This window comes from Falco peregrinus, chromosome 8, assembly GCF_023634155.1.
Source record: "Falco peregrinus isolate bFalPer1 chromosome 8, bFalPer1.pri, whole genome shotgun sequence".
NCBI classification, from domain to species: domain Eukaryota; kingdom Metazoa; phylum Chordata; class Aves; order Falconiformes; family Falconidae; genus Falco; species Falco peregrinus.
The window spans coordinates 36,281,793-36,307,480 of record NC_073728.1 but is presented as its reverse complement, the minus strand read 5'-3'; the positions used below and the strand labels follow the sequence as shown (position 1 = coordinate 36,307,480).

Genomic DNA, 25,688 nt, shown 5'->3' with positions numbered 1-25,688 from the left:
CATGCTAGTAAGCACGTGGTCGGGAGACTGTGCTAGCACAGAAAATGCTTTTGTTTATTTGCACCTCTCCATCTAGTCATTAGAAACCAGCGGAGATGAAAGCAGCTCTGGCACAGATCTATCAGTAAATTTTTTTTTTTTTTTTTTACATTTCTGCTCTCCTAAGGTTTTAGCTTTTCCCCTACATTCTTCTCCAGCTCGAAGAACGGCAGGTGAGCGAACCCAGAACGGCCCTGAACACCAGCAGGTCTCCAGCTCTAATCCCATGCCTCAGCACCAGACTTCTGCGTGTTCTAGGCCCGTTTTTAGGCTGATACTGGTAAAACCAACTGGCAGCGTAACCAGACATCAGTGCTGGGGGGTCTGAGAGGTGCGTCTGTGTGGTGGCTCGGCGCCGATCCTGGAAAAGGGGTACAGGGGATGGAGAAGGTGCAAATCCCCAACAAAGGGGCGCGCTGGGTCTTCACCTGCCTGAAGGGCGGTGAAGCGATGGGCCTTGAGCAGCCGCTGGCCGACTCACCCCCTGAGGGCCGGTCCCGGGAGGCGGAGGTGGCAGAGCCCGCTATGGGGAGGCTGACAGGCCCACCCCGGGGACGCACATGGAGCCCAAGGTCCTGCCGCACCTTTCGCAGGTGCTCGCGGGCTCTCGGGGGCGAGAAGCCCCTGAGGGCGACTCGCCAGAGCCCTTCCCGCCCCCGCAGTCCCCTCACGCCGCTCGGCGCGGGGACGAGCCCGCCCTGCCCCGGCCCCCGCTCCCCTGCGGCGCCGCGCCCGCCGCCCGGGATGCTCCCGCTGGGGCGGGGAGGGGACGGGCGGCGCGGAGAGGCGGCACCGCGCTCCCACCTGCCCCCCCCCCTCCGCCGCCGGCGAGGTTAGTGATGAGGCGGCCGCGGGGAGCGACTGGCGGGGAGCAGCCGGAGGAGTTTGTTTGCTGCCTGTCCTCGTCTCCCTGATGCTCTGAGCCGGAGTCTCCTCCTCTCACCGGGCTCGCACCCGGGCTGGATGCTCCGCTCGCTCCTCGCTTCGCTGTCACAGCCGCCAGCCGCTTCCCGCCGCCCCGCAAGAAATGGAGCCGTCCGCTGCCCCCCCTGGACACCACTCCGGACCCCGCCATCGTGCAACCCCCCGGCGCCAGCCCGCCAGTACCTCCCCGGGAGCAGCAGCAGGAGCAGCTGCGGATCGGGGAGAGCGGGCAGTTCAGCGAGGGGCTGGAGGACAGAGGTGAGCACCCGCCCTCCTGCACGCTGTCCCCCCCAGTGGCATGCCCCATCGCCTCCCCTGCGTATCGAGGCGCCTAACACCCACCCCCGACAGCTTTTCCTGCACCCTCCCTGCAGCACCCTCCCTGCAGCACCCTCTCGCCTGGCTCTCCTGGACCCACACCCTCCCTCCCCCTCTCTCAGCCACACCAGCTCTTCCCGCCCCCTCTTCTTCACCCCCGGCAGCCCCACACCGGCTCCTGCCCTCCTGGCTGCCTCCGGCAGCCGCTCCGCTCTCGCAGCCGCTCGCCGTGCTCCCCAGCGCGCCGGGCTCCCCCGGACCCCCTCGCTCGCCCCGCCGCAGCCCCGGCCTCCCGCGGCGTGAGGGCCTGCAGGCCCCGCTCCCGCCCGGCCCCTGCCGCCGCCTGAGCGCCCCCGGCCGCCCCTCAGCCCGCCGCCGGCACTCGCTTAACGCCCCCCCCACCCCCGCCGCCCTCGAAGCTTTTCCCCGTTTTAGTTCTCGTGCCAGCACCCCCGCGACAGCTTCAGAATATTTTTATCAACTCTATTCGTGGCTGTCCCCACCTGGCCCGAAAACTTGCCGGCCTGGCGGGGGAGCGGGGGCGGGGGGCAGCGGCACATGGCGCCGCTCCCGCTCCACGGCGCGGCCCCGGGGCGCAGGTGGCGGCGGGGCCCAGGAGGCTCCCGGGCGGAGCGGGCGGTGCCGGAGGCTCTGTCGCCGCTGAGGGGACGGAGGGAGGCCGCTAGGGTTACCTGCCCGCGGGGCTTGTGGCGGCCGCCTGCCGACCGGGGGGCATAACGCGGCGTTTCTGTGGTGGTCGCGAAGCCAGGGCGCCTATCTTACTTCTCGTCTCCTTTCCCTTACCGTGTAACGTGCTTCCACATAACTCGTTTTTTATTATTTACCTACATATCAGACCAGACATGGGAAGCTGCCTGCTCCCAAACCGTGTTACTCTAATGTGAAGCACACCTTTGTTGGACATCTGTTCGGTGTGAGGCACACGCTTACCTGCTGCCCATAAAAGCAGCTGCCATTTTAACCCTCCCCATTGCCCTGCCCTCCACAGCACCTCAAGGCTCCTCTTCCACACAATTTGTCACCATTTTTTATGTCACGTATAGGCTTTCCTTAGCCTCTCTGTTGCCCTTTCTCTTTCTGCTTTCAGCCCCTCTTTTGTGCTCTTGATGTTCATCCCACCCTACACGTAACCCCTGTATCTCCTGTTCTTTCCTCAGCTTTCCAAATGCCTGTGCCTGCTCACAGATCCTAGACACGAAGTACAGAAGTAAGGGGGAAGAGCAGTCACCATCTCCCCTGACAGGTGTCAGTCATGCCAGGGCTGGGGACAGCCCTTTTTCCAGGGGTACCCTGGCTGCCACCACCCATGGCACAGAATAGGCATTGTGACTGAGGGCAGTTGGAGGCTTCAGTTTCGTTTTAAATAACGCAAACCAGGAATTTTGATTATGGTTCAAATACAGAAGTTTGATTACAGAAATTTTTCATTTGTGCCCAGTATGACAGAGCGAAAGGGGAAATCTCGCCCTTTTGGCATTAAGGGTAATTCCAAAGAGAGAGAGCATCTGTTGTACCTGACCCTACCTATTTCTAGGAGAGAGACAAGACTAAAGCTGCTGATTTTATTTCCTTCTCTGCCTTCACTCTCTTTTCTATGGCCCTTGCAGTAGCTTTCTTTCAGCCTTTGCTATAGTCATTGACCGATTCCATCTACCAGGACAATTCCCGGTCGTTGTGGAGGAAAATCTGGTATGCTTTTTGCAGGTTGTCCCTGTTGAAATTGTTACAGTCTGTCCTTTTAGATTGTACTTCTTCTTATGATCCTTTCCAATGAATCATAGCAGATCCAGTTATAGAGATGATACTTCCATGTTTGCTAAAAATAAAAACTAACCCTAAATTTTGGAACAAGATATTTGCTCTTCAAGAGCTAGATCCAACATCAGTGATAATTTTGTGGATGGGGTCCTTGAATTAACATCTTAGGTGAACAACTTTTCTATTAGCCTTATCTCTTCCACAAATTCTAACTTGACATTTTAAAATGATCCTTTAGCCAAATAGAAAAGTACTTCTGGTAAGTCAGCATATGGTAAAGAATATCCTAGAATCACTTCACAAATATGCCAAGCTTGTGTTCTGCAACTGTTAGGCAGGTTTCTTCTCCTTCTGATTTTTTTATGGGAAGAAAATCTGTTAATATACGAAGGTACTGAAAGATAAAGTAAAAATCCAGTGGATTTAACCAGCTCATCTTTTCTTTACCTTAAGGATATCTGTGTGTTAAATAAAATAATGGCAATAAAATTACTCAATATGTTAATTTTAGGGTGGAGGAGTTTTATCAGTAGATATAAGCTTTTTATTTTTGTAGCAATGCAGGTCATACCAAAAAATTATCTTTCAGCCTCCTGTGGGTGCTTAAAACTTGTTTTCTTATGGGCAGTGGAAAAAATATGGAGGTTTATGTTGTGAATTGTGGTGTTGTGTGTAAATTAATGAGCTGTTGTTGCTTCTAAATAATTTTAATGCTGCGGGCTTGGCAGTCACGTGAATGAGTTCGTATTTTTGTCTGCTGTCCCCTAGGACACTTGTAAGAATAATAAGGTCTTTCTCAGGGATGAAAATTGTAAATAGAGAAATTTGTTTGAATTATTTTGGAAGGAAGAGATCATATCTCTGACAGCCATTTTGAGAGAGAGAAAGACACACACACACACAGAGCACAAGTGGTTCAGTTTTATAAGGATTGCAGTCTCTGTCATACTGGACACGTGCTTGACGTGAATAGTAATCAGCAGTGCTGCACGAGCTGTGTGGCTTATTATTAATTTCTCAATTTAATTGGGGTATTATTTGATTTGTAAGTATCAACTGTGTGTGTTGGACTTCCCAGGTAATAGTGAGCTGTAGCCGTGAATTATAGGATGTCTTTAAAGAAAGAAACAGTTGAGGATGTCTGTCATTCTGATCTGTGTTTATTTGAGGTTTGAAATACTGAGAATCAAAATTGCCTGAGAAAATCTACTTTGCTTTACATTCCAATAAGATTTGGGCTGTAATTTAAAAACCTTGGTTTGGGGAGGGGGTGGGAAGGGCAAACACACAAAACGCGAGAAGATGTGTTCTTTCAATGGTTCTGTTAGTAGAAATCTCTCCTATATTTCACTATGTATTGTTAAATTACCTCATATCAGACAGCAATTCAACTGTGCACCATTATATGTAGCGGCAGAAGACAGGTCAAACACTGGGGGGGGGGGGGGGAAGTTCTTCACACAAGTGAAAATGGGTTATGTGAGAAATAGCTGTGCAGTACTATCAGTAAAAGACTCAAACCTTTCAGGGTTATCATCTGGTAGTTTTCATGTGTTAAACAGACAAAGAACTCACCTTATAAGAAACAGACATAATTTCAATATGGGCCCTAGTGCATGCAAGTTCGTAAATTCTTTTCGATTCATAAAGAAGGGATTGTGTAGCACAGAAGTGAAGTAATATTTTAAATTTTCTAAAACCCAGTACAAGCATGAAATTTGCACAGTGGTTTTCTGAAGTACTATAAAGAAACTCTCTCTGCTTCATTGTAATTGAGGTGAAAAAAGTATGAAGAATTTTTCCAAGACAGCATGAATCCCACCAATTATGCTAGGATTAGAACCAATAGTTTTGACAGACTTCAAGTGGCAGAGTAAAATCTGGTGGCTTGAATTGCTACCACCCCTGGATGCCTGTCCCTCTGCTGACACATTGCTGCCCCTGAGGCAGAGATGTCTGATTCACTTCTGAATTGATTCCAAACCCATTGCAGTTTTCAGCCAGTATGTTACAGTCAGCTGAAATTAATAACTGTTAAAGTTAATAAACTTGGTTAAACAAGGTGTGGGTTCAGGAGTATGCTGGTAGCTGGATCAGGTGTACCTGCCTTGAAAGTGGCAATAGCCATCAGAGAGAAAACTGGGGAAGGTGAGCATAGTAACAGCTTCAGCTGTTAATGTTTTAATCTGCTGCTGAGTCCGCCAGAGCCCCTGTTCTCAACCCTTTGTCTAAGACATTAGCCAGCTACTGAAAGGTTGCGCTTTTAAACCAGTGCCCCAGTTCAATGCACTCAGTGCAGGCAAGTCCCTCTGAAAAGTGATCATCATCTAAGAGGAGGCACCCACATTTTCTGGAGTAATTCATTAAGAAAGATAAAAACCATCAGGCGTTCTCTTCAGTTAAGCAGGTTTGAGCTGGAACTTGCTGGTGAAAAAGAACGTATGTTTCAAATTAGATGAATATATTAAGCACAAAAGAATCTGGCTGGGATATACAGGAGGCAAATATGTTGAATTGTGAGTGCATTTTGAAAGTGACTTAAGGCTGAAAATGAAAATGAAAGAATGTTGTTGTTTTCTTTATTTTTAACCTGAATTCTTCACTGTGATTTGAGTAGACAAAAGACTTCCACAAATGGATAGCATCAAAAAAGACAGAAAGAAATCCCATTCTCTTGTGTTTAACAGACTTCGTGCTGATTGCAGTAAGGACAGAACTGGTTCTTCACTTGGTTCTAGATGGGGATGTATTCATATCTCACATGAAGGACATTATGCTTCAAGAGGCTTTTTTCAACTGTGATAGCTTTGATTCTAAAGTATGCCTGCCACTACTTCAGTGCTCAATATGTGCAGTATTTCTGTGCGTTGGTAGGTTATTTCGCAGAGACTGGTGAGCCTGAGTTTTTCTCCTGTGTTAATTATGCTCAGGGTCCTGAAGTTCTGAAATGAGTTTTGATCGGAGTGAGCTTAGGACTGAGCCCTTTCTTGTGTAGATGTACAAGTAGAAAATGTCAGCAACGTGAATTTCTGTAAGTGCCCTACAATTGAAGTACTCTTTTCAAGTGATTGGTGTGGGGGTCTTTCTATGTGAAATCAAAACAACTTGTGTGTGCTCTCCTTGCTTGCTCGTGTTTCTGGTGGCTTCATTCACTTTAATAATGTGAGCAGGATTTGATTCTGTATTGATTCTATATGTAATATAGAATGTAAATATGTGATCTAGGTCTGAACTAACACAGTTGTGTTTTTAAAAGGAGCAATGTATTGTTCATACCCTCTTTGCTTATTGCTTATCAGGTTTACTAGAAAGCAGTACAAGGCTAAAACCTCATGAAGCTCAAAGCTACAGAAAGAAGGCATTGTGGGTTTCCTGGGTCTCCATTATTGTCACACTGGCTCTTGCAGTGGCTGCTTTCAGTGAGTATTGGGAATATTTTAAATCTTCACACCTCTTCCTTTTTGTTTTTCTTTTGGGCTTTCAGAATTTCTCTCTGTGGAAGCTTTCTTATGTTTTTTCTTCACAACTGCTAAAGAGGTTTCTCTCTAGTCTGCCTGTGTCTGCATGGTGCTTATAAATTAGTAAAAATGTTGGGTTTTTTATGCAGTGGATAGGGTTGTTGAAGGTCGGAGAAAGAAACAGGAGATGTTGATTCCTGCTAGCATTTGTGCATGTGGAACTGTTCATTTTACAGAATAGTGTAAAAGTCATTATGCAGTGGATTGCCTTTAACCAAAGAGGTCAAATATGACAAGTCTTAATACACCTGGGATCTGTAGTGGGAATTCTATAATAAAGAATAGTGAATGGTAAGAGAGAAATATATAATTTATCTGTGTTACACTGAAAGATGCCCTAACATAATGCTAATCTGGAGGACAAATACCAGTTTCTTTTTAAGCCAGTGTTTTTCTTTAAGTTTCAAGACTATTGTCTAGTTTACCTTTACACAAAGAATTTGAAAGAAAACCCCAAACAAACCCCTTTTGTATGGAAGAAATTAAATATATTTCTTTTATTTCAAAATAGGAACAAATGTTAACATTGTGTAGATAAAGATATATTTTAGTTCAATGCAAATTTGTAAAATACCAGCTTTCTGTCTTGGTCAATTACATGACACTGTGTTACTGTAAGGACAAAAAGAAATGTGGAATCTGGAACAAAATCTTTCCAATGGCACATTCTTTGTTTAAAAGAATGAAAAACCAGAAGTGACTGGATTTACATGTTTATATAAAGAAAAGGAAAGCTGTCTAGAAGACAAGACATCTAAGATGTCTCAAAGCATCATTCTTCAGCTTGATAAAGACAGACTTGTGTTCTTTTTTTCTGTTCTTTCTTTTTGTTTTTATTGAAGCTGCAGCAGCATGTGTTTTATTATTCTAATCTGCAGCATACGACCTGCTGCTGGAAGTTGGTGTCAGCTCCCAGGAGAGATTATTAGAATCTGACCAAATGGTCTCTGAAAACTCAATGTATATTGACTTGGAGTGATTTATATAGAAACACAGGTACAATAACTTGATGAAAAAAAAAAGAGAAAAGATAAAAGAGAAGGAACGCTTAAAAGCAGAATCTAACACTGTAAAGAATTTGAATGTTAACCAGAAAGTCGGACACTGTGAGTTCCCATTTTGTTCTGCTTCATGAAAATTCAATAGTCTGTCTTTGCTACTGAAGTAACATAAAAGTAAATACTGTGTTACAAAAAAATAACTTTGTTACTATTAACAGTATAATTTTAGGGAATATTGAAATGACTTAATTTTATTTTACGCTTTCATTTACCAGAGTTGCAAGACATAAGTATAATATGGGTAACTAAACCCTCCGTTTCTTTTAAAAGGGTCTTTTTAAATGTTTTGCAAGACTAGTTAGACTACCTGAAAGCTTTTATTTTCTGTTTTCCTTATTTGTGGCAGTCTGGTAGAAATCCTACAGAAAAGAAACAGCAGAGAAGGTAGTACCTGCCTGGATATATTGTGACTGCATACTCAGCTGCAGTGGATAGGCATTGAAGTAGTGAGATCAGCAGTTAGTAGTAGACTAATTGTATGTTTTTTGAATGTACCTTCTCTTGTGGTTTGAAGAGGCTAAATTCATGAAGAATAGAAGAGGAATCAGCACACGTACTCATATTAAATCTGAATGGAATCTCTTAATAGACAGTTGACAGCTAACTTACATGCTACAAAAGCATTGACGGGGCTTTTGATACACTTAGTATTAAAACTTTTTATTGTTTGAGAAAATACAGTGATTCTTCTAGAATCACTTTATTTCCCCATCCAACTTCAGCAGTTCTGCTCAGTTTATTGTCTCACATTGGCTGCTTTCTTCTTTTGTGCTGTCCTTTTAGCAGGTGCCTCTAGCCAATCCATGAGTTGGGAAACATGCCAGGTGACTAGAGTTTGCTGCCTGTTTGATATAAATTACTAGTTATCACTTTGGGGTGTCTGGTGCTGCCAATTCTTTGCAAACACCTGCTATTTAAAGAATCCTGTTTCTGTTTTACCTTGTCTGTAATGGTAAAGTGTTAGCAATACAGCCCTGATGTTCCATTTCAGTGAAAAATGCTGACCTGCTGTGCTAATTGTCGGGCTACACTGACTGTATTCGCACTACTCTTTATGATTCCCCTATAAATTCTTCCTGTAAGTTTCTGTTTTATCCTGTTACAGGCTTTGAAATGCTTTCTTGCAAGTGTATCTTATGGTGCTGCTTTTGCAGCAGCACATGATATAGTAAAGATAACAGGCCAGGGAACTGGCAGTACTTGGTAACTGTGACTGAAAAAATGGAAGGCATGGAAGGTAAGAAAAATACTAAGGGGAGTGATACTCATATGCATGGTTTGTGTGGAGAGTGCGAAAATGATTCAGGAGCCTCCTTTTCCAACCAAGTGTTTGTAATTAGACTACCTTTCCTTTTTTATGGTCTGCCCCCCTCCCTTGGGTGCTGCAGCTTGATCACCTTCCTTCCTTTCAAGACTTCCTAGGTGCTTCCAATGCTAGATTTTTCCATCATTAGAGTAAGCTGGAATGCTTTATCTTCACTGGTATGAGATGTTTTCTTTTGGTGGTATTATGAAGATGCCCCAGCTGAACTCTGATCTTCTTTCACTTGGTAATATTGAAATGGATTGATAAATCTTAAGTTGATCTGAATACATAAAGTAGTTTCCTTATTACATATGGTGCATGAGGGTGAGATCTATTGATGCAAACTCTGTGTGTTAGACTTGGTATTAAAAAGAACCTGTGAACAGTGTATAAATTCAAATGATGATATACTTATATACATGTCATATTAGCTACGTAACAGGTGTATAGTATGTATTCTCTTGGGGATGGGCTGTTTTGTGGCCTAAAATACTGGAATGCAGAAGATGAAATGCTGATGTATGCATCAAAATATGTTTGGTCTCTAGCTTTGGAAAGCTAAACCAGGCTAGGCTGTAGCAGAATGGCTGCTTAAGGGAAAATGAAATCGTCATCTTTCATTCACTAATATTGAGAAGCAGGACATACTCAGACCATAAAATCAGCTTTCTCCTTTAGCTGATATAACAGAACTGTTACTATCAGGTACTTAATATGCTTACTTTTACTGCGGAAATGCTGTACTTGTAGAAGACCATTTGAAAGTTTCAGCTGCTGTCTCTAAATACAACTCCTGCACTGTGTGGTAATCACTGTGGTCCCATTGGCTTGGAGTGCTGTTGAAGGTGTTGCTGTCCAGCATATAGTTGCACAAGGCTTCAGTAAAATATTTATAGACTTAAACCTTGAGGTCACTGGAACCCTATGATACTGTCTTTAATGGCTGAAAGTTAGGCTTTCTTACAGTGAGTTACACATTCTGACATTTGTGGTTCTGTGAGGTACTTTTATGGTCAGATGCTGGGCAGTGGCTGATGAGCCTTCATTTCCATGCTGCCTGAAATATGCATGCTTGTAGGATTCTCATGAAGAGTGGATTTACATTTTTATAAATATATAGTCATAAACTGAGACTGAGCATGATAAAAGTTACTAAACTGAACATTAATTTCTTCCTTGGCACCCCAAGTGAGTGCTGGAATAATAATTTTAATATAGTTGTTTCTGTTTTTAAATAATACAGCAACAATATGAACATCTTTTTTTTTTTTTTGCAACATATACTTGTGTATAAGGCTTGAGTCTAAATAATTTCATAATAGCTACTTCCTGTAGCTGCAGTATTGTAGGTTCACACTGAGCCCGGTTTCAGAATCATAATAGAGGATGAGGGACTATTACAGGTGGAATGGAACTTTGGTGTCTTGAAACCCATTACTCTTAGTTTCTTACATTTATGTTACTAAAACATAATTTTGAAAAATACACAAATATAGCTTTTGCTGTTATAGTTTCATTTCTGCTCAAGCAGCTAGCCTCTGGTAGTATTCTCAGAGCAGAAAACAAACTCTCATTCTGTCTGGTATTTCTTGTCCAGTAGACTTGTGATTCACAGAAAGTAGCCTGTTCGTTCATCTTCCTGATTTGATTAGCTAAAATTGTTTCACAGTGAGTGGAGTAGTCATATCAATATATCTAAACAACATATAGACCAAATTCTGCACTAAAAGCGCTCTTTGTAGTCAGAGATTGAGTAAAGATTTAGAATGTATGCCTTTGTTGTAAATGTCGGCTTTGTAAAGGGCTTTCGTGAGGTGGAACTTGCAGCCAGCCTGCCACAGTGTGGTCAGAGTATGCCTGAATAGGCCCTGCATGCTAATGCATCAGAGAGGGAGTTGGTGCTGGGCTGTTTGCAAAATGCTGGGGAAATAGCAGGCAGCTCGTGAGCTCTGTCCTCATGGCTGCTTTAGAGATCACTCCTTTTAGATCACCACAGACATATTAAAGGGTTTAGTTTTATAGAAATAACCAAGAACTTGAGTGCAACAATAGGTCTGTGATTTGAGCTCTTGTCCTGGTAGGTGTTTAGTCTGGTGTAGTAAATACCCGATGTTATTTTGAGAAGGTGAATTTTAATCTGTGTAGTATCTCAGATGGAAACTTGGTAGATACGATTCTGAAAGTGAGAGTATTTTACAGGATTAGCTATTGGTGGCCTACGGATAAGATATTACAAGTAAATGCAAAGACACTGACATTCTGATTTTGTATACAAAACCATTTGTGTTTCAGAATGAATTACTGAAAAATTGTTTAGTGAAGTGATGTTTCACACTGGGATTAGAGAGGCATTTTGTTTGAAATGCATGGTCCATATGCTAAGAAATTTCAGGTTAGAGCTTGCTTTCAGATTAAAGCTTCATGCTAGTTCTGACTCTGACAGATTCAAATACCAGCAAACCTTAGACAGTATGGTTCTAGGTCCACTTTCTTTATTGGAATGACTGAATTGAGTCATAAAATCTCATTTTGTTTAGTTGTAGGGCGACTGCTGATTTTCCTCCCTTATTATGCTACTCTGGTGCACTGCAAATGGAGTTACCTGGGACAAATATTGAGTGACTGAAGGTGTTATCCTCTGGATGCTTGGATGTGGATGCATTGATGTAATCTGTCACTTCTCATCTCAGGTGTACTACTGAGACAACCACGATGGGGAGCGACTATATTAATTTATTGATAAATACATCATTTTCCCAGTGACCTATTCCTATTCTTGCTTTAAAAATTAAATTTATGTGGGTTTTCCCTTATGTTTGTACAATACTTAGTGTACCCTGGGCGCAGCTGTGAATAATAATGCTATTACTAATAAAGCATGTAGGTGAAGACTCATGGTTCTGATGCTCTTTAGTTTGGATATCCAGTTCAGCATGCTTTAAAGGTCACTGAATTTCAGACAAATGATGGGCATTCAGAACTCAGGCCTGTTTTAGATTCTGTGGGTACCTAAAATTCTCCAGGATCACTGACCACATGAAAAGTCTTGATCTTTGTGTTTTCCCTTCCAGGAGCTATACAGAATTGCATTTCTCACTCCTAAAGACCTGAGGCCTAAGAGGTGGTTTTTTTGGTGTGTTTTGATTTTTTTTATTTTTCGTAGAACACATTATGTTTATTCACAAAGTTACATTTCAAGTCACAAGAGCATGCAGACACTTGAAACCAAGGAAAGGCTAAATACAGAATAGAACTGCTGTGTGATAGTATGCAGATCCCTAATTTTGCATATTTCTCAGGACATTTAATTACATCAGTTACAAAAAGACAGATGCTTCAGGGCTGTAGTCCCACAGAAGTGTTAATGAAATATAGATCTTAAATTGCCAAGGTAGAATTCTGATATTGGTGACACTTGTCCAAGCCTATTGTCTTCGTTATAGTTGCATCACTATAGTAAAAAACTGAGTTTAGTCTTAACCATGTTAAGTGAGAGTTCTAAAGGACAAAAAAAATCCATTGCCAGTGCAGCACTGGCAAAAGATAGCCTTTTGCATAGGTCAGTCTGTACTTAGTAACAGTAAAATGCAATTTTAATTCATTGAAAATTAAATGAGAGGCCAGTAAGGGCCTATCTTTTTTTAGGCATACGAAACTCTGACTTTCTTGGGAGGAGAAAATAGCATATGGATGTCAAGTTCAAGACTGATAGCTGTTGAACAGAAGTACAGGTCTAAAATCTGCAATGCTTCACACGTCATGAAATCTTTTCCTTAGTTGGCAGGCAAAATTATGATAGAAGTCTGTGAAATCTAGAACAGCTATATAATGATCTCTGTCTATGTATTTGAACAGTAAACAATTTAAAAAAATAGTTGCTGTGGTAGAAGTTACAAAAACAACTGAGTTTGTTTAAATGCTAACTTTTAAAACATATGAGTCTGTTGTGGTTTTGCATTAGAGAATTGTAATTTGATCATTCCTTGTGCTAAGTGCTGATTCCTTTCTCATGAGAGAAGATCATCCCATAGAAATTTGAAATTAAAACAGGATGCTGATTTTGAGGGAAAACTAGCTCTATGACATCATTTCATGAAGAATGAGGTACACACAAGTATCTTATGTCTAGGCTATTTAGTGTGAAAATCATTAGCACAATTCTTTCCTTTGTTGTTTTATTTTTCCTGTCTGAGGCTGTGGTAGGTTTTTTTTGTGCAAGAGTCTGAAATAAGTCTGTGCAGTAGACCAGTAAGAACAGTAATGTCCTTTAAATGAATTAACATCTATATTATATTACCTAATTTATACCATATAAAATACATATGATTTACCTATTCTAATAGATATTATATTTATTTTATAGCGGGACATTTTAGACACGTGAAATTTGGTCTTTAGTTTTGCAGTCAGATCTCTGCTAGGATTCCATTAAAGGCAACTTAAGTGTTTGATGATTCAGAAGTTCCAGCTATGAGAATACAGTTGTGTAGCAAGGTACAATATACAAATAAGGTAAATAACTAGGCAGTGTTAAGTAATTGAGCTGGTGTCATGGATCCTAATCATATCTCTGAAGGAATTATGCTGTGCCATTAAAGACAGATGTAGGTAGGGGGGTGAATTTGCATATGGGAGAAGAGCTGAACTTGTAATGGGGAATGTTTTAGGCATGCCGCTTGGCAATAACTGGGTGGTGTAGGAATGATGTGCCCTACAGCCTTCCCTATCTTGTAGTGGATGGAAAAATGTGTATCTTGGTTAAAAATAGACAAAAATAGTTAAAAAAGGAAGTAATATGAGGTTTATTACATGCGATTGGTATTAACTGCTGTCCATCAAAAAACTGTTTGACTTTTTCTGTACAAAATTGAATTTAAATAATCCTCTAGTGTGAGTCTCAATTGCTGCTTTTTAATAGGTATATAACATAGGTTAGTGGTTGTACATCTGCCATTTGAAGGAACATCACTGCAGTCTTAAAAGTAAAATGTTTTTTCAGTAAGTCATTGTAATTTGTTGTTTCTGGAGCTGAAAATCAAGATTAATGAAAGAAAATGGATGGTTAATATTCATCGTACAGTATCACTTTATTGTTTGAAGTTTCTTAGGTTGTAAAGCACTAATGTGTAAACTTCCCTGACAGCAGTGGAAGTGATGAAAATCAGACTTTCTTAGGTTTTCTTTACTTCTGCCAGAAATTTTAAAATGTTTGTGTGTTTTAACTTAGTAAACAACAAAATGTAAACTTGTACCAGATTTAAATTTTTTAATAACATTTATAACTTCTGCTTTACTGGGAGGTTGATAGTGCTTGCTGTTTACTACCTGCCACTTATTTTCTGTGACTTTTCAGTAACAATGTTTGAGTTCCTTTCCCTGAAAGTTGAAAATTTTGATAAATTTTAATACTTTTTCAGTATATAATTTTATTTACCGATGACTCATCTTGTTTTGGTATGCCTGCACTGTAGGAGGACTCAGTAACAGTAAAATAATAACATAGATAATATTTCTTTTTTTACAATGCAATATAGCTCCCAGCAGATCTATAGCATATTGCAATAGAGCATACTGTTGTTTAGCTGACACATGTGCTTCCCTGTTGCCAACTCTGGTGAAGTAATGGTGGTGCTAGATGAGAAATGGGAGTGTGTGAGAAACTGTGAGTATAAGTAGAGTGGTAGTGGAGAAAATATAATGGAGGGTGGTGATGTTTGACTAGATGGCACTACCGCTTCTGAGGTTAATAACCCAGTATTAACTGAAGGACACTTATGTTTCTAGAAAATACCACTGGCACGAGTGTAAAACTTGTGTCCTAGATACTCCTGTTTGATACATGCTTTTCCTTTGAGGAAAAGGCAAGCAAATACCGATCTTGTGAAAAATTCAGTTTGGTAAATTAATCTACTATTTAATTTGACAAAACTATTATTTATTGTTATAGGTGATAAACTGTACTAGAATCCCATTATGCTCTGTTAAACAGCTGTGCTTGTCCACTGTAGTGCTGTGCATTTCTGGTGCATTGTAAAATGATGTGTGTGTGTGTGGTTTGATCAATCTGTTACTGTAGTTACTGAAAATATTACACAAATGTTAGTCTAAAATAAAAACAGATGAAAATACTGTGTGGTTGGGTTGTTTGGTGGTGGTGTTTTTTGGTGGTTTTTTTTTCTGGTTTGGGGTTTTTTTTTCATTGAGGGGATGGTACTCGGATGATAAGGGTATGCAGTTGTTCTGATCTCTGTTTTGCATTCATAGATTTTGGTATCCTGTCAAGCAACTGTAGTGTCAGTTGGTCAAGTCTTTCAGGTTGAAAGATTGGGAAACTGATACATTGTATTAAAAGGGTAGAGCAACCTGGTCAAATTAGTTTTGTTCAAATTAGGATTATCCTAAGTCTTTGGTAAAGACTGAAACCAGGTCTGGAGATTGGGGAAGGGAAGACAACTTTTAATAGATGCTAACCTTCATTTACAAACCAGCCTTCTCCAGAAGAACCACAGAGAGCTCCTAAGTATCTCATCTGACTTTTGTGTATGACCCATTCTTTTTTCTCTGGATGTGCAGAAAAAGGGACAGATAAGCTTAGATTCAGAGTTAGAAGAAGTAGATTAGTCAGTCCTTAGTCAAAGAAGGGTGACCAGAAGTAACCAGCTGGTATTTTTGCTAGACAGAAAAACTGCAGAGGAAGGGGGATAGTCTGAAAAATACCATAAAAATAGTTAGACAAGAGGCATCTGCCTTCCAGGAACTGCTGCAGAATAAGTGGCTTTTGGTTGCACCGTGAACTGTGCCTTTCTGGAGAAATCTCTGGGCCAGTTTCATGCTAGGTGTGATGCTGAGAACATGAGTAAGATCTACTGCAGAAAAGGATTCTCAGCTGAATCCTAAACAAAGATTTCTTGTCAGATGTGAAGACTGTTTATCTTCTGCTTTTATAGATTATTATCAAGGTACCATTAAGTATAATGTATCTTTTCAGTTTACCAAGGTGAAGGAAATATACCTCTAAGTGCATTGTCCTCAGATCACATTTTTTAATGAAACATTTCAGTGGCCAAAGAATGACAGTATTTCCCCAGGCTCTGAAAAGAAAAATCTCACATTTTGAAAGAAAGATTTATTATCGTTCAGTGGGAGATTTAATAAAATGGAAATGCAGGCTACAGTGTCAGCTAGGATGTGTAGCTGGGGGAAATAAAAGTAGCTCCATGCATTCCCATTATGGGAGGCTTGATAGAAAACTGATAGACAAGTTAAGGTATGCTTGAAATACTGAAGCCCAAATTAGGAGTCAGAAATAGCATTTTGTGGAAACCACGTAACTTACTTTGCCTTGATCAAAAGCATGATTTGTGATCCTTCCATGATAAAATTGCTATTCCAACGCAACAAATGGCTGCAGATATTTAATAATAGATTTGTGGTGATTGGAACAGTTAAATTCCTATTTGGTGTGAATTGAGTTAATCCTAGAAAAAAAGTTTCTAACAGATCCATGGAAAACATAGGGTGGAGCTAAGTAACCAGCATCAGACCAGGAATGGACATAGAAGCTAGTGACAAAACTGACAGTGATTGTAGTGGTGGCAGGTCACTTCCGAACTGCATAGCGAAGAGTTACTTTTTCTTGTGCTGTTCAGTTTTCTTGTAAGACAGCCTGTACTAGCATTGCTTTATGTTGATCAGTTTGCATGTGTGTAAGTGCATGCTGCTAGGGATGCAGAAAGGCAGATGAAAGGCATCAGTCTTAGCTTGTTTTGTAAGAGAATGAATGAGGGCAATATGTATGCCTGGAAGATTATTGTCTACCTCCCGACTTGATAGACATCACTATTCTCTGACTGGCTGCTGTGACTAACATATATCAGACTATAATGTCTAACTGTGTGGAACTAATAGTACCCAAAAGAGCCAATTCGTTTGCTTATCTTTGTGGCACGTTAGAAACTAATAATAAACCATGCCTCCTTTTTATTTAGTATGACTTGATATTTCTGTGTTTAATTAGCTGCAACAAGAAAAGGAGAGATTGTTTAATGATTCTGTCTCTAGCCATGAAAAAACAGGTTAGCAAATTAATTTCTACAGATTTCTAGTTAGGGAGCTAAAATTCAGAGTTATATGTCTTTACCATATGAGTTCTGATTGTGGGAGACCCACTGTTACTGCTTCTGTATGTGTAAAAGAAAAATAATAATAAATCTGATATTGTGATATGGGCAGCAAAATGATCCAATTTTGTTATTTTGAATCGTGGTGAACACTCAAGCAAACCCTGCTCAAAGGGAGCTTTGCTGTTACTTTCTCACTAAGAGGTACTCATTGGGTTATCGTGTGTATATTTCCCTGCTGAGAAGCATCTGGTGGATGAAAACAAGACTTGGATTTAAGGGATAATGTTGCAAGTAATGTTTAATGGCTTATGGAATGTTTAGGCTTGAAATCTCCTAAATACACTTAAAGTAATTTATAGGGACAGATCTTCAGTTGACGTACACAGATCTGTTGACTTCCATGGGTTTATTTATCTGGGCCTAAAGCTTATGGCAAATGATACGATGAACTTACACTGGATGAGGTATTTTCAGACTTAGAGCTTCTTTTAGCATTTTATTGATAGTAACACTTGTGTCTCATTTTTGTGAGATAATACTTGCTTAAGGCAGCCTGTTTAAACTTTTGCAGGCATTTTTAAATGCTGAGGAAAAAAGGTGAATTAACACTAGCTTGCATCCTGCTAGGTTCAGAGACCATGCCAAGAATTTCCTCCAGGGACTATTCTAACCCTGGGCATAGCCCAAACTTTCTTTGTAGGCTTGGGAAAATGATTTTACTGCTGTGAGCTTGTTCTCCATCTGTACACATCAGGTTTTGATACATGAAAAAAATTGCATTTTCTGCCAAAAAATTGCAGTGTTTTGCTCTATAGTAGTTGACACGTTTATGTGTATCCCAGGTCTTCCACAGTGACAACATGTTCTGAATTTTGTATGTACAATTCTAGGCAGGGGTTGCAGCCTGCTTCATCTCAGTACTGAACCTACTGATTTGTGGGATAATTTCCATGGTTTGTCGTGGCTTACCTTGTGAAAACTATTTCAAGTTCACAGAACTTCCAATGCTGTAATGCTTGTGATTGGATGTGTTTAAATGTATTAGACTAGTTGTGGCCTGGGCAGTAGTAACTTCACAGTTGAGTGATGTGTTTTGTGGTGGTGGGTTTTGAGGAGTGTGGTGTTACTCTTGTGTTTGCATTTTGCTGATGCAGTTAGCTGCTTCTGCTGACCTGGAACAGAGTAAAGGCTCTGCTAAACAGTTAAGAGGACAGGACTGTGCATTTGGGTATGGTGGTGGGTTTTGTTGGAGTAGATTCACATTGTGCAGTGTCTCTCAAGGTTCATGAAGTGAAGTACTTAGGGACATGGATCTTTTTCTTTTTTTTTATTTTTTTCTCCCTCCACCCCATTCATAGATGGTAGAGAAAGGTAAATGCTATTAACATTTACTTTTCAGTGCTGGGAAACTTACATTTCCTCTGTTTCTTTGAGTAACCATTTTTATTGATCAGATAGATGTTGGAAAGAACTTCTAGAACTTAAAACTGCTGTCAAATGAGTGCTACTGAGAAGGAAAAAAGTAAAGAAAGCTAGGAAATAACCTGCCTTGAGTTCTAAGTGCATGAAGTTTTTGAGATCAAGGAAGAGGTGCTTATAGAGGATGGCAGTTTAAAAGATTTTAAAGTGTCTTTGGGCAGCAAGTTAGTTGGTTTTAACCATTGGTAGTTGTCAGGAACACATTAGTGAGGCCTTGACTTTCAGGAAAGAACATGGTTTTTTAGCTGTATGTTTGACCCAACGTTCAGTGTAACTTTTTATGCCAGCATGTCTGATGTTATTTTTTGCAGGGTATGCTAGGGTTGTTGCATGTACTTTTACTTTTTCTGGGAAAAACCTAGCCTGAGGTTTTTGTAACAAAGCTCAGCAGTCTGTGGTTGAAAAGTAAGGTCTGAAAGCTGCATCAAGAATGAGTTGGATTCCATGAGGTTACCAAATGTTTTGTCCTTTATTCTTTTCTTAATTTTTTTTCTTTTTGCCAGGATTTGAACAGGCATTTGGGGTTTGCCTGGTGTGGGCTTCTAAAACTAGGTAAGTTACATCTTTTACAGAATATATAGACAGATTGGTCACTGCATTTACTACTCTGTAAGAATCTGCTCATAATTTGTAACCGTGTTGTGAGTATTTTTGGAGGCTTTGCCCAGGAAAGTGAATTGGGAGTCTAGTGGTCAGACTAGCTACAGCATGTATGTCCCTAAATATTGCAATGGTGTTGGAGGATGTCCCCCTAATCCTTGTAGCTGGAAAACTAAGCAAGCATCTATTTATGAAGGCTAAGGAAGTCTACCGAAGTGAATATAGATTCTGTCTACCAGAATGGTATCCCTGAAGGTTTTCTTAGGTGGCTGAAAGTTTGTATCCATTTTAGAATGGAGAAGACAGTCTCTCCCTATTGTCTTAGAACCATGATAAACACTTTTCTGCATATAAAGTTTCACTTTGTATCTCCTCCTGGTATGTGTAGAGTTCACTGTGAAATAAATGCTGTTTTGCAGTGACTGTTAGGCACACTGGAGTTTAGTGAATTTGGTGATTTGTTGCTCTTGCTATATGCTGTATGCATTTTCTGCATAGGCTTCCTGCTGCAATGCAGTTTTCTGCTGAGCAGAAAAAAACCTTGCAAAATTTTGCTCTTACGAAAAGCAAGCCAAAATAATGTGCAAACTTCTGTAGTACAGGAGAAAAGGTTTGCTAAATATAGTCCAATTTAAACAAACAAACAAAAAAAAAGCACCCCAAATACTGTGTTAAGTTTGTTTAAAAATTCAGACAATCTTATCACTGATGACATTTGATCATTTTTCATGATCAAATGCACATCACTTATTGAGTGTACTAGATACCTGTTTCTGTGATGATTTATTCTTTTTTGAGCTTTATACTTGTCATTATGATGTCTGGCATGGAGAGGAACTGCAGGTACGAAAGACTTGTCTTGCCTAATCTAATATCCTCAAGGTGCTCAGCACCCTGAGCTGGAAGAGAGGGACAAGGAGCAGCTGAGGTCCCTGTAGTCCAGGAGGAAACGGTTAGTGACTTGCTGCTCCACTTGGACACACACAGGTCTGTGGGGCCGGATGGGACCCACCTGAGGGTGCTGAGGGAGCTGGGTGAGCGCTCACCCCGCCGCTGCCAGCCATTTACCAGCAGCCCTGGCTCACCGGGGGGTCCCGGCAGGCTGGGGGTCAGCCAGGGTGACCCCACCGGCGGGAGGGGGGATCCGGGGAGCTGCAGGCCTGTCAGCCTGACCTCGGTGCCGGGGCAGGTGCCGGGGCAGAGCCCCCCGAGTGCCATCCCGCGGCACGTGCGGGACAGCCGGGCGATCCGGCCCAGCCGGCGCGGGGTTATGGAAGGCAGGTCCTGCCGGGGACCCCGATCTCCTCCTGTGACAGGGAGAGTCCCTCAGCAGGCGCGGGAGGGGCTGGGGGCTGTGCCTGGGCCTTCGTAAAGCCTTTGCCAGGGTCCTCCCGCAGCATCTCCCGGAGGAACCGGCTGCTGTGGCTGGGGCGGGTGTGCTGGGTGCTGGGTCAAAAGCTGCCGCAGGGCCGGGCCCGGCGAGCAGTGGTGAGGGGAGTCACATCCCGCTGGCGCTGGGCACATGGGGTGTCCCCAAGGCTCAATATTGGAGCCAGTTCCGTTTAATATTTTTAAACAGAAGATGTTATATTTAATATTGACGATCTGGATGAGAGGCTTGAGTGTACCCTCAGTAAGTTTGCAGATGACACCATGTTGGGGTGCAGTGTTGATCTGCTGGGGGGCAGGAAGGCTCTGATGGGTGTCTGGGCAGGCTGGGCCCATGGTCCAAGGCTGGTTGTGTGAGGTTCAACCAGGAGAAGCGCCAGGTCCTGTATTTGGGTCACAACAACCCCACGCAATGCTACAGGCCCAGGGGAAGTCACACAGAGGAGTTCTTAAGGATGGAAAATTACATGCTAACAGTAAATCTGTTGGGCCTACAGGTCAGGTCTGAGAAGGTTTTGGTGTCCTACATGTCACAAGTCATGGTTGTCAAGTCTTTGAAACAGACTTTGTTTACAGATCTACCTTCAGTCCGGTTTCTTTGTTCTCATGTACACTGGCAATGCTTGGTTTCCCTGGCATGAAGAAAAGCCAAAGGCTTGTCTAGTCATCATATGGGCAGATGACTCGAGTGCTTTTAAAGATAGGACGTTTTTGTTTTTGCTCTCCCCTTGTGTATTCTTAGGTTTACCATGTAGAGTAAAATCCTGTTGTTTTGCTGTATAGAGGTGAGAACTATCAGTCTTTCTTTTAATGACAGTCTTAAAAATGTAGGTGGGTCTGAGGGTTTCCATGACTTCCATGTAATTCAAGAGAGCAGACATACTTCCAGTTGGAAAGGAGGGATGAAATCCAGTGATGTCAACGCTAAACACAGGTGGAAACGGACTCTCTTAAGTAGATAATCCAGAGCAAAACCCACCAAACTTGGCATCACACTGCTTTATGAACAGGGAGGTGATAAGCAGTCATCCTGTCCTACATAGTACAGGGCACATGGGAAAACAGACTGTACAATTGGGTTGCAAAGAAGCTGCAGGACTAATAATTTGGTTTGGAAATCTAATAGGAATGTATAAACACAAGCATGCAGATACTGGGATTTAAAGCAAGAGTACAAACTATTTGGCATCTTGCTAAGTGCTATGTAATAAGGCATTACTCTGCATGGATGTAGTGTTTTTGAAAACATGGTTTCAGTTTCAGAGGAATTAAGCTCTCAGGAGAGTTGGGGCAGCTAAGGGACAAAGGTTATAAAACCAGGCTTGCACTCTTGTGCACTACAGTCGATTCCCTTGTTGCTTGGCACAGTTAGCAAAGTTGCTTATGGCAGATAATGATACAAAACTGATTTAATTCAAGAAAGCATCCCAGACTGTCAGTTTTTGAAACATTCAGAAATGTTTGGAGAAAAGGCACTTCTGAAGGTGAAGAGTTGCATTTACTGATGCTCATGGTGTTGAGCTATGACTTTTTTACTTTTTTTAAAAGCTCTCATGCAACTATGAATAGGTTATTCACCAAAAGTAGAGGACACTTGAGGGCCTGACCTTTGCTTGTAACTAATCTATTTAACTGTCATTTAAGTGATACATTTCACAGTTAACTGTAGTTTAAGAAGTGATATTGCTGCCTGTGCTTTACAGGAGGTTTTGCAATTACGTAGCAGTTTTGTACCAAAAAGCAGCAGATTTGATCTTCAGTTTGAATGTGCCCATTTCTGGGAGTCCAATTAGGAGGGAATGCAAGTGGTGTGCTTTTCTTTTCCTCATGGTCTAGGATTCACATTTGCAGTGAGCTGGAACTGCAAAAAGTATTAATTACTACATGATGTAAGACCTTTTAGACCTAAATATTTACAATCTGCTTTCTACGTTCTAACTTTTTGTATGTGTATAGAATGATTTCACTAGGAGGTTAGGTAAGATGCAGGGAAATTAATGAAATGTGTCTCATTAATGATGATGCGTAGCTCTTCTACTGACAGTAATGTATCTGCCTTGATTTCACTTGTGTAACTTCATTCAGAATTGATTTTTACATTCTTGTCCTATGGTATGTGTCTTGTGATATTGAAAAAAATAAGATAAGGAAAGTCAGCATCCTGGATGAGCAGAAGATGTTGATGAGGGGGGTCCCGTTTAGGAGACACTTGGTATTCATTACCTTCACTACAATCAATAGAAATCCTTTGATGTAAAGTGACGCCAATAGGTGGGAAGATTTGACTTTGCAAAAAAATTGGATGCAATGCAAAGAACAAAAATATATAAAAGAGCTAGTTAGGTTGTGTTTTCCAATTCCCTATTCCATAGGTGCCACAAAATAAAATGAAACCAGTAAACATGCAGGGTACACTAAGCACTGTAGCTGTTTGAAAACAGCGGACTAATGAACCTAAGAATCAGTCTGCTTCAAAGAAGGATTTTCCCATTATGTAGATACTTCCAGTGAGCAATTGTTCGTGCTTTAGATGTGGGATTTTCACTGAAGCAGTCAAGCTCTGTAAATCTTGCTACTGTGGTTTAAGAAGTTATCAGTAAAGTGTCTTTAAATGTCTCCTCTGTTCCTTTGCCTCTAGATACTGTCCCTACAATGGAGTTAGCAGGCAAAGCGTGTTCATTTCCTGCCTGTGCTTCATTCACTGCTTTGTAAAGTCTAGATTTTTAAAAAAAATACAAGTTCATTTTCTTAGCTTAGGCATATGATAAGGTCTAGAAAATCTGAATTCATTTTCTAGTTCTTGTACTGGTAGGTCACTAAATTTTTCTGTCACCACATCGCATTTGAATTTTGAGGGCTGCATTCAGCTCTAGTCATCCTAATTTAAGATTAAATATTAGAAATTAAATAGAAATTAGAACTTTAAATGATAGATGTAATTGTTCATTTTGTTTTCATTTGGATACTCATATTGTATTCATAAACCTTAGTAAGATAGTGGTCTTGGGCTTTGAGATTTTCAGGAAAAAACATGTTTTTCTAAGTGTTGGTATAGTGTAGAATATGGTGTAGGATTCCACCAGTTTTAGGTAAAAATGACAATGCTAGGCAGTTATAGAAATCACAGAAATACAGAAGAAGGTACTTAGGATCTTGAAGGAGTTTAAATGTAGTTGTATGTTGTGTTGTTGAATTTCCTCCTTTTAGATTCATCTACTTAAATAAAATAATCAAGATCGTTCAGAATTTTAATACGGTCTTTTTTGATCATCTGCAGTCTTCCTACTGAGGTTGGGTGGCATGGGATCAAAACTTCATGCTTCTGTGTCACCCGTATGTGTAACACTGTGGAATTTGCAGTAGGGATGAGAACCCTGGCCCCTCATATAGGGAAGCTTTTGTAGGATTTTTCCTCTTTCTCCAAAAGATCCAGAATGTCATTCGGTAACAGTATTAGGAATTGCAAGGAGTATTTGTTTTTCTGCATTAAAAACATTCCACTTGGCTTCTATGGGCTTTTGGGTATGTTTTCTGCCTTTGTTTGCTATGATAAAAGCTATAATTTGAATATAGTTTTCTGTTAATGAATAGCTTGTTAATTTTGCTGTGTTGAGATTCAGTGGTGTGGTGTTCAACACGAAGTGGAAGAACAAAACCTAACACCTCATGTCACAGAATTATATTTAACAGTGTTTTATGTCTCTATTGCCTCATCTGTTCCCATTCTTATTTTGGGAGAAATCTAATGGCTACTTAGAAAAACATTGCTTTTTTTGCTTCTTGCTCTCTGGAAGGACAAAAGGTTAGAGCAAAAAAGGACTGTGCATTAGCACAGGAGTGACTATTGTGTTATAGTGTCTGGAAGCAAGAGTTTTAGAAAACTGAAAAAACCAAACTCAAACTGTGAAACTTAAGTGAATTCCTGTGGTTTATAGTGAGCTGAGATTTTATGGAATGTCTACAAATTAATTTATATTATTTTTTTGTGGAAGTGCTGATGATACAGAGTGGAATGTTGCCTGTGAGGCAGTGGGGACTGGTGAGAAAACGATGAGAAAAACACCCTTTGATTTTAGGTTCTTGGATTTTTAAGTGCAATTTTAGGTCCGTTTTGAAAGTCTTATGTTCTTTGATATATAACAGTGTTCACTGAGAATCAGAGAAGAAGCAGTAAGCACTGTTGAAAATGTAGCTATTCAGGTTAATTTTTTTTTTAACGTAGAGAAGAATAAAAACAGGCCATTTTTCTTCTTAGTACACAGTAACGCTGACTTACCTATAGGAAGGAGCATCATTTTTCAATCCTATGTTGTACCCTGGCATGCTCTGCTTTATAGTCCAAGTCTTTACACCCTCTGTTGCCTTTTTCCAGTAGTAGAAGGAAATAGTAACAATTCACGAGGAGTGACTTACTAAACCCCATTAGCACTGCCCAGTAAGAAAAGTGCTTTAGGTCTGTAGCTTTCAGAAAAGTCTGCATTGCTGTATAGCTCATTTTATCTTTGTTCCTGCCCCCATCACTACAGCCATTCAGGCAAATTGCCATTAAAATACTGTAAGGTGTCGCATATCAGTGCACGTGAAATGCTGGCAGAAGAGACTAGCACAGCCTAGACTGTAGTTACTGTTCAGATGACATCTCTGAAATGTTGGCTTTCTCTGACAAGTGTCTGTTCAGGGGGAGCTGTGCTGAGAACGAAGCAGGTGGTCTGTTTGCTGTGTATGCCTTAGCACGTGCCATACAACTTTCCCTATCACTTCTGGAAAAGTGAAAGTTTAAGGCTGGTGTTTTCAAAGGTGTGTCCAGCCTGGAAAAAGTATGCCATTCTGGAATTTAACTTCTTTTTATTAAACTAATCGTATTACTCTGATTAAAGAACGTGAGGTCTGTTTGTCTTCAGTATTTGTTAATAACTTTCAAAGCTTTGATTATTATTTTTTGATAACAGACCCAAGTATGCGGGTCTCACTTTCCCCAAACTTTTCCCAGACTCTCTCTTCCCAGCTGACTCGGAACACAACAAACTCAAAGGTATGTCTGACAAAGGGACACGGTTCACATATCAACAGCTACAATGCAATGAAATTTTTTTTTCAGTTTTTCTTCTCTCTAGTTGTGCTTTTTCTAATGCAGTTGCAGAGACAAATGACT

General features: G+C 41.0%; 1 protein-coding gene across 1 annotated transcript in view; it reads left to right on the top strand.

The window, feature by feature from the left end:
- Positions 1–757: 757 nt before the first annotated feature.
- The window catches only part of TMEM163 (transmembrane protein 163), a 101,567-nt gene continuing 76,636 nt past the window's right edge, over positions 758–25,688 (top strand). The window contains 3 exon segments of the mRNA XM_055811901.1: positions 758–1,084; positions 1,086–1,221; positions 6,360–6,479. Of these exon segments, the coding sequence (XP_055667876.1) occupies positions 1,067–1,084; positions 1,086–1,221; positions 6,360–6,479 (274 nt within the window). The 5' untranslated portion in view covers positions 758–1,066.